Source organism: Aythya ferina, assembly GCF_964211825.1.
Source record: "Aythya ferina genome assembly, chromosome: 16".
In the NCBI taxonomy this organism is placed as follows: Eukaryota; Metazoa; Chordata; class Aves; order Anseriformes; family Anatidae; genus Aythya; species Aythya ferina.
The window spans coordinates 14,206,181-14,220,764 of record NC_140315.1 but is presented as its reverse complement, the minus strand read 5'-3'; the positions used below and the strand labels follow the sequence as shown (position 1 = coordinate 14,220,764).

The 14,584-nt window shown below is 55.1% G+C and overlaps 1 protein-coding gene across 2 annotated transcripts; it reads left to right on the top strand.

The window, feature by feature from the left end:
* The first annotated feature begins 1,992 nt into the window (after nucleotides 1–1,992).
* Nucleotides 1,993–12,008, top strand: PABPC1L (poly(A) binding protein cytoplasmic 1 like). Of its 2 annotated transcripts, XM_084537790.1 has the most exons (16): nucleotides 1,993–2,086; nucleotides 2,464–2,678; nucleotides 3,408–3,601; nucleotides 3,990–4,105; nucleotides 4,856–4,995; nucleotides 5,720–5,814; nucleotides 6,075–6,212; nucleotides 6,680–6,775; nucleotides 7,373–7,639; nucleotides 8,161–8,251; nucleotides 8,529–8,654; nucleotides 9,148–9,284; nucleotides 9,591–9,684; nucleotides 10,081–10,211; nucleotides 10,998–11,087; nucleotides 11,651–12,008. In XM_084537790.1, the coding sequence occupies exons 2-15, from the start codon at nucleotides 2,486–2,488 to the stop codon at nucleotides 11,079–11,081; spliced, it is 1,902 nt and encodes a 633-aa protein (XP_084393916.1). In that variant the 5' UTR covers nucleotides 1,993–2,086; nucleotides 2,464–2,485; the 3' UTR covers nucleotides 11,082–11,087; nucleotides 11,651–12,008. The 2 variants fall into 2 exon arrangements, 1 of the variants encoding a protein (XP_084393916.1); XR_014698503.1 differs by lacking the exon at nucleotides 8,161–8,251.
* The last annotated feature ends 2,576 nt before the right edge of the window (nucleotides 12,009–14,584 follow it).

Sequence of the window (14,584 nt, the reverse complement as noted above, 5' to 3'; positions counted from 1 at the left end):
GTTTGTCTGTTATCTTTGCCATCCTTGTGGCAAAAACACTTGGGGGTAGTAGAATCACCACTTTGTAGAACCAATAAGGTTGGAAAAGGCCTTCCAGGTCATCTGGTCCAAACCTCCCCAAGCTACCAGTCACCCCCTAAACCATGTCCCTGAGTGCCAGGTCCAACCTTTCCTTGAACACCCCCAGGGGCGGTGATGCCACCATTTCCTTCAATTAAATGCTCAGTCTTAAATTGTGTGAGTTGATTCATGGTTTCCAAATGGTACTAATATGTAATTGCTCGTGCCTTTGCAGAGAGTTTTTCCCCTCACGTTCCCACATTTGTAGTAGAGAACGCTGCTTCTCCTCAGTTTTGTTGAGGTCACATTTGTATTGTCACTGCAGGACTTAAAAGAAATGCATCTATAAATATCTATCTAATTTGCCATGAGTCACTGCATATTGTATGGCTGAGCACACTGTACAGGAGAAGAGTCTGGTACGGCACTTGCTGCTGCAGTTGGCCAATTACGTTTAAAGCTTTTTCCCTTAGGGAAACTTTTAAATGCATACTTCTCAATGCAGGGTTAGCTTTCCAGCTGGGCCTCCAACAATCAGCTGCTTGTGGACCCGGCTGCACTGGTGAATAACCTGCACATGCTCCAGTTAACTCGCTGCTCTCAGCTGGTGCTGTACAAAAGCAGCAGTACTGCGAGTGCACATACCCGCTGGAGCTGTCTTCCTGGAAGCAGTGCTTGAAGGACTGAGGAGCAATAGTTGGGCTAGCTGACACCAGTCATCCTAAGGGTGCTGGGGAGGCTGGGTGGGACCAAGCAAATGTCCTGACAGTTTCAAAAGCCTCTTCAGCTCGAGTGTGGATATGGTACAGCAGCGTGCTCTGGATAATGCTGCTCAGACTTTTGTTTGATCACTGCAATGCATTAGGCCAAAACAAAACGAGCTGCTGATCAAGCACTAATCTGTCTACGGCCTGCTTTTAAATGATTCACCCTCTGTGTGCATCTGTACTTATTACTGCTTTGCCACTTTCTTCAGTGTTTATATTCATATCTGCTCCTACGGAATTGCATAGCGTGCTCTGACTCCCAGCCTGACTCACACCAATGCCACTGTCAGCTCCTAAAAGGAAAAATCCTGGGCCTCGCTAGCTGCTTGAAGAGCACTGGTCTTGTGCTGGTTCTTTCAGATAACATCTACTCTTACTTCTTTAGGGGTAATAATCTCAGGCAGACTGGTCTCCAGTGATGATGAGTTAGAGGGTATTTTTCAAGTAATTATATCTTTTGGGGAAGGTTGGCCCAGCCGCTAGGAGTCTGGGTGTGCTCTGCATGTTTGCACTGATCCAGTTGGTGCCGCTGCCCTCTTGTTCCTGGCACTGCTGGTCTGACCCTGGGTGAGGTGGTTCAGCGTGGGACACCACCAGAAAATATTTTAGTGCAGTTCTGCCCCGACTTGTGCTGCCGCTGCCCCTCGGGCTGGCTGGTGGGAGGTCTGCTGAGCAGTGCCGGGGCGCAGGAATCGCCTTTTGTCCTGAAACCCAGCAGGGCTGCAGCTGGAGGCAGCACGAGGTGGCAGAGGCAGCGTGGCCACGAGGCCCGAGCCTGGCAGAAGCGTGGATGGGATGGGATGGGATGGGATGGGATGGGATGGATGGGATGGGATGGGATGGGATGGATGGGATGGGGTGGGGTGGGATGGGATGGGATGGATGGGATGGGATGGGATGGGGTGGGGTGGGGTGGGGTGGATGGGATGGGATGTTGGGGTGCGTGGGGCAGGCGCTGGGCTCATCGCTTCACCCCTGCCTCCTTCCAGCTCGCGTGGTGACGGCCTTCGCCTCACGAACAGCCCCGGGCCGTGGTGCCTGGGCTTCTCCCCCTCTTCGGCTGCGGGATGAGTTTGGGGCTGCCCCTTCAGGGCCGAACCGAGCCGGGCCGGGCCGGGCGGAGCCGGCGGAGGGCGGGGAAGGCTCCGGGGAGGGCCCCGGCCCCGGCCCGCCCCCGGTGCCGCGGGGGGAAGAGGCGGGGGCCGGCGGCAGCCGCAGCGGGAGCGGCGCTGCCAGCGGAGCTGCCGGAGCTGCTCGGTGTGAGTGAGGGGACGGGGGGGGGACCCGGCCCCATGCGGCCCCGCACGGCCCCTCCGTGCCCGCGGGCATCGGGCATCGCCTCCCCGCGCCTCTCCCCGGCTCCCTTCGCGGCCCCGAGCTCCCCCCCTCAGCCCTGGGCTGCCCCCCGCTGCCTCTCCCCTCAGCGGCCGCGGGGCGTCCCGGTGCTCCCGGGGGGTTTTGGGCTCCGGAGCTGTTTCCTTTCGGACCTTCTGCTCTCTGGGGGGTCCCAGCGCTGGCTGCTGCCTCCTCACAGCTCCGCGCCCCGCCGTGTGCTGCTCCGGGGCTGCTCCCCCCAGGGAAGGGCTGCCCAGCCCCAGCCCCCCGCTGTGTGCCTCAAACCTCTCTCCCTTCGCAGCTGATCTTTGCAGTTGGACGCCATGAACGCCAGCGGCCCCGGCTACCCGTTAGCCTCTCTCTACGTGGGGGACCTGCACCCAGATGTGACCGAAGCCATGCTCTACGAGAAGTTCTCGCCCGCCGGGCCCATCATGTCCATCCGAGTCTGCCGGGACGTGGCCACGCGCCGCTCGCTGGGCTATGCCTACATAAACTTCCAGCAGCCGGCGGACGGTGAGCCCCGCGTAGGGTGGTCCCGAGGGGGGCCTTGCGCCTTTGGGGCGGTGCAGGAGGAGCAGCGGGGCCAGCAGGTGTCTGTGGGATGTGTCAGCTGTTGGGGCTGCTGGTGTCCTGCTGAGGATGGGTGCTGGTTGCTGGTAACCCCGGGCTGTGCTCTCTTCTCCTGGGGCTGGGTGATTCCTCATCTCAGGGACTGGGAGCTGATGCAGCAGCAGGGCTTTGGGTTTGTACAAGGGGAGAAGAAGGGAATTGCAAGAGTCTCTTTGCTCTGAGCTCATGGGGAAGGGCACTGTAACCCCTTCTGCCCTGCTGGCTCGTGCCAAGGAGAAGCAAGGTCCCCTTCTCAATATCCATGCTGTCAGGCAGGGCCTTTTCACCCCGCTGACCACAGCAATACAGCACTGAATGAGAGAGTTACCTGCAAGGAGACTTATTTTGGAGGGAGGCAGCAGCGATGGGGAGGTGTTGGGTTAGTTGCCCTGGAGACCAGAGTCATTACCCAGTAAATGACTTGGGCGTCTGCCAAACTCGAGCTTGCAGCGAGATTAATGCTTTGCTGCCAGGTGCTTCTGGAATGTGCTGAGGCCTCCTGCCTCGTTTGGCTTAACGAGGTGCCCAGCAGTGTCCCCGATTCCTGCGTCTGTCTCTGTCCTGTGCTGTAGGACGGGGAAGGAGGTCCATCTCTGTGATTGTTCTCTCCCTTTGTGCTCACCTCTTTGCCAGCTGAGCGAGCCCTGGACACCATGAACTTTGAGGTGATCAAAGGCCGACCCATCCGAATCATGTGGTCCCAGCGAGACCCCGGGCTCAGGAAATCAGGGGTTGGAAATGTATTTATCAAGAATCTGGATGACTCCATTGATAACAAAGCCCTGTATGACACGTTCTCGGCCTTTGGGAACATCCTGTCCTGCAAGGTATGAGTCTGCAGCTGTGCTGCGAAGGGGGCTTGCTGCAGAGCTTCCCCAGGTTCTTGGTCAGCTGAAACTCACTTCCCTGCTTTTCTTCCTAAATTTGCTTTAAATTCCCACCCTTTGCTTGGATGGAAGCCACAAGGCCCTGTGTTTCCCCTGGGGACAGGACGCCTTTCCTCCCTGCACCCACCCCTCTCTTTTCCTTGTGGTCCCTGACCTGCAACCTGAACACCGTGCTGCTGCTGCGGGAGTGGGGTGTCAGGGAGGGAGGGCAACACCCCTGGGGAATGCGGGCGGGTGAGACTTACTCGTGTGCAAGTAGGGAGCAAACTACCATCTGTGGTTCTTACTTTTTAAAATGTATTTATTTCTCCTTGCCCTGCTGTTGTAGGTGGTCTGTGATGAAAACGGATCCCGTGGTTATGGCTTCGTTCACTTTGAGACTCAGGAGGCAGCAACTCGGGCCATCAAGACCATGAACGGGATGCTGCTCAACGACCGCAAGGTGTAAGTGCAGGAGGAGGGGCGTCCCTAGGCCTGCCGTGGCACTCCTCCCTCAGCTCGATGCGTGCTTGTGAGCAAACACGTGCCCTGCTCAGGCTGCTGCCTCCTGCCCTCGGTGTCTCCTCTCTTCCCTTCCCGGCTGAGCGGCACAGCTCTGCTTTCCGGAGCTCTGAGTCGTTTGTGGTCTGCGCTGATGGAAGCATGATCGTGGTTTTGAGCCCTTCCTGGTGGTGGGGAAGGAGCCTGCCCTAGGGCTGTGTTTTACTGCTGAGGCAGTGTAATGAATGCCCACAAAGCAGGACTGGTCCTCGATCGCTGCTATCAGAGTCGGATAATCTGGGGCAGGAGGAGGTTGAGTTGTTCTCCAGCCCTCTGCTGACATTGCATCACCTCAGATCTTGTGGGCTGCTTCTGTACGTGCCTTTCTTGTGGAGGCAAGCAGCTTCCTGAAGGGCTCAGTGATAACCTCAGAAAGAGCTGAAATGTCGTGGCATCCTCTGGGATTTTTTTGGGGGTGATACCCCTGGCTGTGCCCAGGATGGGGGTGCAGCCTGTATTAGTGCTCACCCTGCTTCAGTGGGGTCTGGAGGTGCTGCTGTGAAACACTTGGTGGTTTACTGGTGACCCAGGTGGTGCCTGAAGCACAAGGGTCTCTCCTGGCCCTTACCAAGACAGATGCCTCTGTTTTCCCTCTGCAGAGGGCATGGGGAATTCATGGGCCTCTCGCAACAGGCCTCTGCTTGCTTCCTGCAGGTTTGTTGGCCACTTCAAATCCCGCAAAGAGCGCGATGCAGAGTTTGGGTCTAGGGCAACGGAGTTCACCAACGTCTACATCAAGAACTTTGGGGATGACATGGATGATGACAGGCTGCGGGAAATATTCTCCAAGTTCGGTGAGTGTGGTTGTTGAAGCCAAATATCCTGATGCCTGGTAAAGTGGAGTTGGGGCAACCCCAAAGAAGGTGGGGAGAATGCTTGGCTGGAATCCAGAGCCCTTCTCGTGGTCTGCTTTGCTTAAACACTGTGCGGCCACAGGACTGCAGTGACTTATGTTGTCAGGATGTCACGTGCACTTTCCTGTAATGACAGAGGATGCTATTAGGTGTTCTCTGTTTTTTGGAGCCACTTCCTTCCAAATAAGTTTTGTGGGTTTTCAGGTTTTGGTTTTTGTTTTTTAAACTGTCCTGAAAACAGCATACTGGTTATAGGAGCCACAAAAATAAGAGATGTTAAGGCTGAATTTAAAGCATGAATGGCTTTCCCAGGTCAGCCTGTTCCTGGAGGATGCCTCTTGCACCAGGGTTTGGTGCTGTGCTGGCTCATGGACTCCAGTGACTGTGCTCAGCTAATCTGAATGCCCTTCGTATGAACCCAATGTGTGCGTTCATATATGAAGGGAGATGAGAACTGGCTGCAGAACCCAAAAAGCCAGTGGCAATGTGAGCAGCATCCTGGTAGGAGAGGTTGTGCTGGCTGCCCTGTGTGGCAGCAGGGATCCCACAGCTCCTCCTGCCACTTGACTGGTGTCACTGTGCTGGTGTCTCCTGGTGGCTTTGCTTGCTCCTGTGCCCTGGGTGGGTGCCCTGTTTCAGCACAGTCTCTCCTTCCCTCTTGCAGGAAAGACTCTGAGCGTCAAGGTCATGATGGACAGCTCTGGCCGCTCGAAGGGCTTTGGGTTTGTGAACTTCGAGAAGCACGAAGAAGCCCAGAAGGCAAGCAACAAATCGCTGGGGCAGTGGGCAGCCTGGTCGGCTGTCCCAGCCGGTCACCTGCTGGGACCTCCCTGTCCTGGGGTGGGAACCTGCTGGCCTGGCTGCCAGCGTGGGTGCCTGGACGGGCAGCACCCGTGAGGGCCAGCCCGTGCTGGGGGCCCTGTGAGGGCAAAGCCCCTGCCCTGTGCTCACCTGGGGAGCTCTCTGCTCACGGTGGGGCTGGGGGCTGCGGTGCTCAGAGCCGTGCTCCCTGCTGGCAGGCCGTGGCCGACATGAACGGGAAGGAGATCAACGGGCGGGTGGTGTACGTGGGCCGGGCACAGAAGCGGCTGGAGCGGCAGAGCGAGCTGAAACGGAAATTTGAGCAGATCAAGCAGGAGCGAGTGAGCAGGTACCAGGTAAGGGGCAGCGGGACGCTGCGTGCTGAGGGACCCACACCGTGGATGTGCCCTTTTGGATGCAAGTACCCATATGGGGCTCCAGTCACCGTTCTTAATGTCCAGGGAAGCAGTATCAGCAAAGAGGAGAGAGCTAAACCCAGGGTAGTGTTGGCAGGTGAACAAACAGGCCTGCTTTTTTCCAGAAATAAAATATTAGTCTGGGAATTAAGAGGTTTCCTGAGCTCTTGGAGCAACTTCATAGCAGTGACCCGAGCCCTGCTTTGCTTGGGGCATCTCCCCTGTGGGCACAGCACACGCACAGCCCTGGCTCCTCTCCAAGTCACTGATCTCACCGGAGTATTTCTGGGTTGTCCCACCTCCTGGCTAAGCCACTGACAAAACGTCAGCTTTAAAAGCTGATGTAAATCTTGGGAGCCCGCTGTACCTTCTGGAGGAGACCAAGCTGCTTTTCTGCCCGTTTGCAGGGGGTCAACCTGTACGTGAAGAACCTGGATGATGGGATAGATGATGAGCGGCTGAGGAAGGAGTTCTCTCCTTACGGCACCATCACCAGTGCGAAGGTGAGGGACCAGGGCTGGGCTGGCTGACACCTTCAGCCCTTGGGAAGGGGTCAGGACAGTTGTCCTGTTGAGTTACAGCTCCCTGCTGATGGCTTGTATCTCAAGCCAAGCGTGAAGGATGTGTCACTTGTGTCCAACACTTACTGATTCAGCAAGTGCTTTGTAGCCTTGCTGAGTTCTCCCAGCCCTGCTAAGTGCAGGATGTGGCCCTTGAAAAGAGGATCCTTCTCGATACCGCACGGTTGCTCACGTGGTTCTGCACTAACGTGACAACGTGCAACCCTCACTTGCCCATGAGCAAGCAGCAGATGCCAAAGCATCTCTGGGTCCTGCAGGGCTTGGCACAGACCCCATGGAAGGTTGCAGGTCTTGGGCTGGCCCAGACTGACCTTGGCGTTTAGCAAACCTTTGGGTTTCACCCCATTGTGTCCTCCCCTCCCCTGGGGTAACCTTCCCTTGTGAGTAGCCCTGGGAGCACCCCGTGCTGACCCGTCCCACCCTGGGTGTGGGTGCTGGGGGGTCCCTGACTTTTGCTGTGCTTTGCGGGTGGCCGTGCCGATGTGTGGACTCAGCTGTGTTGTTCTAATCCACTTTTAGGTGATGACAGAGGGTGGCCACAGCAAAGGGTTTGGCTTTGTATGTTTTTCCTCCCCAGAAGAGGCTACCAAGGCCGTGACTGAAATGAACGGGCGGATCGTCAGCACTAAGCCTCTCTACGTCGCCCTCGCCCAAAGGAAAGAGGAGCGGAAAGCAATCCTCACCAACCAGTACATGCAGCGATTAGCCACCATGAGGGCCCTGCCTGGCCCTCTCCTTGGCTCCTTCCAGCCCCCTCCGGGGTACTTCCTACCCCCCATCCCTCAGGTGAGTCCCTGCTCCCCTCCTGCAGTGGCAGCCTTGCTTGGGGACCCGGATTTGCCATGTGCTGAGGGAGGTGGGTGGGCAGGTCCAGGAGCACGTCTCTGTTTTGTGCAGAGCTGCCTGTGTGCTGGCTGCTGGCAGTGCCCAGCTGCTGAGTCAGCAGCAGGGCTTGTGGAAAGGTTGGCTTGAGGTGCTCCAGCAACGGGCTGGGTATTTGGTGGATCACCAAGGAGAAGTTTGGTGTGAAGGTTCAAGTGTGGAGAAAGAGCCCAGTAATGAAATGAGGGGAGGGAGAAGGGTTAGAGGCATGCAAAAGCCTGTGGGGAGGAGATAAGTGGATGTGCTGGAGGAAATGCAGTTGTCAGGACTGGAAGCAGATCTTCAAGATCTTTAAAAATGCTTTGGCACACCACAGAGCGTGGTTTTGGCTCACCTGTATGTGGTGGCAGCTGAGATGCTGCTCTGGGCTGATCTGATGTGGCTCACCTGGATCACCTTCAATATAATGTGTTCTCCCTCCATAGCCACAAACCAGAGCTACTTTCTACAGCCCCAGCCCAGTTGTCCCCGTCCGCCCTGCCACTCGCTGGAGTGCGCAGCCCTCCCGGCCTCCCCGTGAGTGTGTCTGTCTGTCCCCACGGGTGCTTGGGGCCAGCTGGGCCACCCTGGGAACCGAGGGCTCTCTAAAAACACCACAAAATATAAAATGTGCAGCCACGGGAAGCCAGTGCTTGGGAAAGCAGGCAGTACCTTGGTGCGGGGCTCACTGGTGACAGGCACTGTGGTTCAGGTTGCCCATGGAGGCTTTTCCCAGCCACGGCCCCTTCCCAGCATCTCTTCCAAGTTTATTTCTACCCAGCACCTCGCTAACTGTGCTCCATCTCTCCTGCAGCGTATCCTTCAGCCACCCCCATCCTGAGAGCTGCCGTGCAGCCCCGGCGCCTGCTGTCCAACATCAGCACCATGAGACAGGCGTCCACCCAAGTGCCTCGCGTGTCCACCACGGCCCAGAGAGTGGGTGAGTGCAGGGGGACCTGGCTCAGGCCCCCTGTGCTGGCTGTGCAGGGGTAGCGTGGCTGCTCGTGGGGGAGTTTGGGTGGTGATGGGGCTGGAGCAGTGTCCCCAGTAAATTCTGGGGAACGTTGTGGTCTTTGGGTAAAGGGTCTGTGACACCAGACTGATCATGCTAGGTGCTGCTCCTTGCATACGTTCTTTAAAGATAATGCTACAGCCGTGGCTCAGTGCTCACAGGTTCTCACCTGCTGCTGAGGCTGACTCCAGAAAAACCCGCTCGTGTCAGGGCTGCGTGGAGCTGTGGCCTCACAAGGGGATCTCTAGGGGGATGAGCTGCAGGTGCCTCGGCCAGCTCCTGCCCTCTGCCCAGACCAGTGGGTGGGAGGGCGGCGCCCATCCTGGGGACGCTGCCTTTGTCCTGGGAGCTGTTTGAGCCCGTGGGGGGGTTTAGGTGGATTTGGGTGAGTTTTTAACCCTCTGTTCCCTCCCTCTTGCAGTCAACATAGGGACGCAGACGGTCAGTGCCCGGGTGCCCTCCTCGCCCACCCTGCCGCGGGGCGCCCCGCAGTACAAGTACTCGTCGGCCGTGAGGAACATCCAGCCGCTGGGCAGCGTGCCGCACGGCGCCCCACAGGTAGCACCTGCCTGCGCCCTGGGCGTGCTCCTTGTGGGATCCCCACGGCTTTGGTTGTAGCTGGGGCAATGGGATCCTTTCCTGGGGCTGCAGGTCTGGGTCCTGCAGCAGCGAGGAGGCGATGCCTGGCTCTGGTTTTCCTAAAAGCTGGCGTTGGGGTACAAGTAGGCAGTGCCAGAGCTTGCAGCAGCAGCTCTGAAGGGTGAAAGGCCCCGCTGCACCCAGGGATCAGCATCGTTGCTGCGCGCTGGTGAACTTGTGCGTTGCTTCCAGCCTGATTGCTGCTCTCTGTGTTGCTTTATCCAGGTGGGAGAACCTGCTGTGCATATCCAGGGGCAGGAGCCACTGACTGCATCCATGCTTGCAGCAGCCCCTCCTCAGGAGCAGAAGCAAATGATAGGTGGGTGTCCCTGCTGCTGGAGGAGGTCCCACTGCCTGACCACGGGGCTGCGTGTACAGGCAGGCAGGCTTAAATGCACCAGGGAAAACTTAGCTGCAAGGGGAGTACCCTTATTGGATTGCTCAGTTATGCTGCTTTAAAAAAACAAAAGGAAGGGTGTGGCAGAGCTCCATGGTGCCTGTGCTGCCCAGCTCCTGCAGCCGGTGCCTGCTTCACCTGGCAGCTTCCCTCTACGTGCCCAAACCCTCCCTGCTGAAGGGAGGGTTGGGAGCAGAGTAGTTTGGGTAGGGCAAAGGGGAGCACAGAGCTGGGAGGGCAGGGGGGCTTGCACGGGGTTTAAAATCACTGGAGGTCTTGCGTAGTGCTCACTGGTGTCCTCCCCGGTGCTCGGAGCAGGTGAGCGCCTCTACCCGCTGATCCATGCGATGCACGCCTCGCTGGCTGGCAAGATCACGGGGATGCTGCTGGAGATCGACAACTCGGAGCTGCTGCTCCTCCTCGAGTCCCCCGACTCCCTGCACGCCAAGGTAGGGGCACTCGGTGCCCAAACACATCGTGTCCCAAGGGCAGAGTGTGTGCTGCTGCAAGCACTAAATGAGGGGAGGTGGCTGCAGCCCAGAAGATGGGCCAAGGACTTTTAATATCTGTAGAAAGATAAAGTAGCTGCCTCTATACAGTGACAGACAGAGCCCCAGGCTGATCACATCTGCCTGCCTTCAGCAAGAAGGGCTCAGAGCAGCTCTGGAGGCATGGCCAAGCCCTAGGGGTGGTTTGGAGGTGGATAGGAAGCAAGAAGGGGAGAAGGCAGGGTGAGCATCGCTTCCCAGAATGAAATAGGGAAATGGTATTTACTTTGTTCTGTTTTTAATCCCGGTGAATTTTTTGCTTCTGGTTCCCATTAAAACAGTCACAAGGAATCAACTGCATTGCCTTGTTGCTGCTTGGAGGCAGGATTCACTTTCACTGTTCTGCTGGCACTTTTTTGGAGGAGCCTGGGCTCTGCTGGGCGCTGCTGGGCAGCCTCGCCTACGGGGAAGCTCAAGTTCACTTTGGCCTCCTGTGTCTCCAACAGAAAAGGAGAAATGCCCCAGCCCTTCCTTAGGGAGGAGGCAGCAGTGGTCTGTGGGCTGATCCACGTTCCAGCAGAAGCAGCAGACTTATATTTATTATTATTGGTTTTGTTAATCCCCTCATGCTCTAGAAGTGGGGCTTGTGTGGGGGCTGTACTGAGACCTGGAGCACTGCCGTTCCCGTGCAGTACTCTCCCATGTCAAAGCAACTCCTCTCTTCCCCAACGTGTGCTCTCTGTGCAGATCGAGGAGGCTGTGGCTGTTCTCCAGGCACACCAGGCCACCGAGACGTCGCACAAGGGTGGCGCGGCGGCGTTCCTGCAGTGAGCCCAGGTACGTGCCGGGGTGGCTGCAGGAGCTGGTGTGTGCTTGGGATCTGTGGCTTCTTGTGCAGACCAAGTGGGGCTGTATGTGCTGTAATACTCCACTTTACATCACATGGTTCATCTTCCATTTTCCAGACTTAACTGCACCACAACAACATAGTTCTGTCTGCTCCTTTCCTTGCCCCCTTCCCCTTGTGTTCATGAGGGCAACAGCTGTGCTGCCAGGAAGGAAGAGGGAAGGACCTTGCTTTTCTGCCCTCCCGGGGTGACTGGCACAACCTCTCCTAGGACTTCCTGCTGGTGCTGCAGAACCTTGTCAGCAGATACGCTTTAAAAATGTTGGTGCTACTGCATGGGATAGATCAGGAGAGCCGGGCATGCTGCTGAGTGTGGGACAGACTCATCAGCAAGCAATTCCCCCTTTGAAGATGATAATTTTTTGACTTGTGATCACAAGGAAACGCCAAGTTAATCCAAGTTCAGGGATGACCTGTGAATTCTTGTCTGGATCAAATTGTTCTTCTAGCGGCTGAAAATTGCATATGTGTGTTCTTTGTTTTATGTAACTAGGATTGGGAGTGAGTCCTGAGAAGGTTGCCGTGGCAGAACAACAGCAGCCACCTCACCGTGCTTCTGGAACTATGGCTGTGTAGTGACACTGGTCTGTCTTCAATGCACCCACCCTGTTTTCTTGTGCGTATTGTAAACCTTACTGCTTCCTCCCTGCACCTGTATAAAAATTCCAAAGTTAATTCTCTTCTCTTCTGAAAGTGTCTTGTGAAACGTAGCGTGGAACCCAGCCCGGTTCAGTTGCCCAGGAAATGGCAAGTGCAGATGAGTCATCTTTTTAGTGCATTTACTGGGTTCTGTAGTTTTACTTGTTCCTGTAGCTGACACTAATAAAGAACTGATGCTTCCACCCCCCAAAGCATGGGCTAGTTTCCTTTGCAGAAGGGCAGCAAATGCTGTGTCTGTTTCATGCAGGTGGAGGGACAGACTCAGGCCAAGCTGTTGTAATTAGTGCTTGAAGCTTGTGGTATTGGCAGGGTGGCAGTCCTCAGAGCTGGCTCAGGGACAGCAATTGCTGTGTAGGATTAAACAAACTGCTGCCCAACAGTTCTCCTGATCCTTTCACTCTCAAAGGGTGACCTTAAGCAAATTTCACAGCATCCACTTCAATTCTTATCCTTTCTAGCTAGCCCTTTTGATTTTCTTTTAAAAGGCTTCATCCTCTTGCAGTTTTCCCTTTGTAACAGAGCTTGTGTGCCTGCAGAGTACTGGGACTGAGTACCTGCTGCTGGTCACTGTGCTGCATGGCTCTGGTGCACAAGACTCAGCTTGAGGTACTGTGACCAAAATCTGGAAATCAGAAGTTGCTTCTCCCATGGGTTTTCCTGACCAATTTCAAGGAGTTGCTGATAGGCCTGAAAACACTGATAACTGCACCCTGGCCCAGTGGGATGCTCTGCTCACAGGCATCGAGGCCTGTTAGTACTGTGTTCTGCCCTCTCAGCCTCTCCTGGAGCCTGCTGCAGTTGCTCTAGTCATCCTGGCCTTAATGCTTTGCTCTTCCTATTTAGGAATGGAATTCCATTCCCTGGAGGCTCCTCCGTGCTGTCAATGTATTGACCTTATTTGACTGCTTCTCCTAGTCTATAGGAGCACACCTCCATCCGCACAAGCTACCTGCTTCCTATCCAATGTGTGTGCTGGTGCTGCTCTCCTGGGCTTGCTTCTGTGCTGTATCATACTCTGACTTCAGCTCGTTACTGATTCATCCCTCCTACCTCTTGTTTTCCTTCCAGCATTTCAATAGCACTTACGTCTTTGCTCTTCCATGGTGTATGTTCTGCTCAGCTGGGATTCTTTCCTGGGGCTTTTCTTCATTCCTGCTCTGATCTCCTTAAGTATTTCTTTTTGTTACAGAGGATGCCCTCCAGCCTGAACTGTGTACTACTACTTAAACATCTCACTGATAAGTCTACAAAGGACTAAATCTATTTGATGCACAGGAGGAAAAAAAATGTAAATAGCATATCAGTTATGCATATAAATAACTGGGACGGAATTGTACAAGTGAAATGAATTCTGTTGCTTAATTTTAGTCAGAAATGGTTGTTCAGATGCAACGGATCAGTTGAGATGTGCCTGTGCCACCACTGACAGTGCTGGATGCCTTAGCTCAGGCAGGCAGCTGTAAACCTAGAGGGAATTCAAAGTGGGGGGCGCAGGAAGAGGCAGAATATGGAACAGCCTAAGAAAGAACATGAACAAACAATGTTTTTAAAACCTTTAATTGAAAAGGTAAACTTGCCACTTGGATCCCTGAAACAGGGACAATACTGGAAGGTTTCAGAGAAGCTCTCTGAGCTCCTCAGGGGCGTCTGAGGCTTTAGCAAGCTGTGGCAGGAACAACAATGCACACATGAGTCCAGGTTGGAATAGTTGCTGCCCCTTTTGAAAAGGGCGGATGGAGGAATGCCTCTCTGACAGGCACTCTCCAGCTGCCCATGTGGATAGCAGTACCTTCGGGTGCCTGGGAGCATCGTGTGCAGATAGCAGCACCCTTCCTGGAACAGAAGGGGACACGGGCAAAAGTGCCCCTGGGCTTGAAGCACGGTGTCTTGTTGCTGTGCTTGATCTGTGTCTGTCTGGTGGCATTGCACTTCAGTGGGGAAAGCCTTAGAGATAAGGTGGGAGGGGAAAAAAGCATTCTGTGCTTAGAGAGGGAAGAGATGGTGGGTCCAAGCAGCAGCACTCACTGTAATGAACAGAGCAGGTATCTGCCGGTCCTGATAACAGCACAGCTGTTAAAAGGAGAACTCTTTAGTTCAGAGCAGATAGTTCTTCCTGTGTTCTGAGACTTTCCTCTGCCTATCTGTGCACTGCTGGCCTGTGCTGCCCCACCCCGAAATCCACTGTGCCTAGCTTGCTAATAGCTTGGGGAAATGGTGCTGGCAGGATCAACGAGCTGTGGTGTTCAGAGGAATGGAGCAAACCAAGCAACTCATGCCCCTGGGGGAGGTGGTGTTTCAAACCCTTGTGCGTTCCAGCTGATGGTGTACAGGCTGGGACCTACAAAGAGCTACTTCAAGCTAAGATAAGACTTTGTCTTACTTGAGGGTTAACAGCATAAGTGATGCCTGCCTTCTAAATTCAGGTCAATGGAACACAGCCTGGAGCACAAATGGCTGAGAGAGATAAGGTGGGGGGGGGAAAAAAAGGTACTCAAACCTGGACTTAGAGGCTAGCTTCTGTCTCTATTGTAAGCAGCTGATTCAGTTCAATTGTTCACCATCATGACTCTACTGGTAAAAGCACTACACCTGGTACAAGGGGTAAGACTGAGCAATGGCTGGAGGCTGCTGTCTGGCAGCTGGCTTCCAAAGCAAGGCAGTCAGAGGAATTCAAGCACTGCTCTAACAAGTGAGGGCAGAATGGAGTAAAGCAGTAAGAAAGTGTTCCAGTTTTTCAACACCTTCCATCCCATAAAAAACACACAGC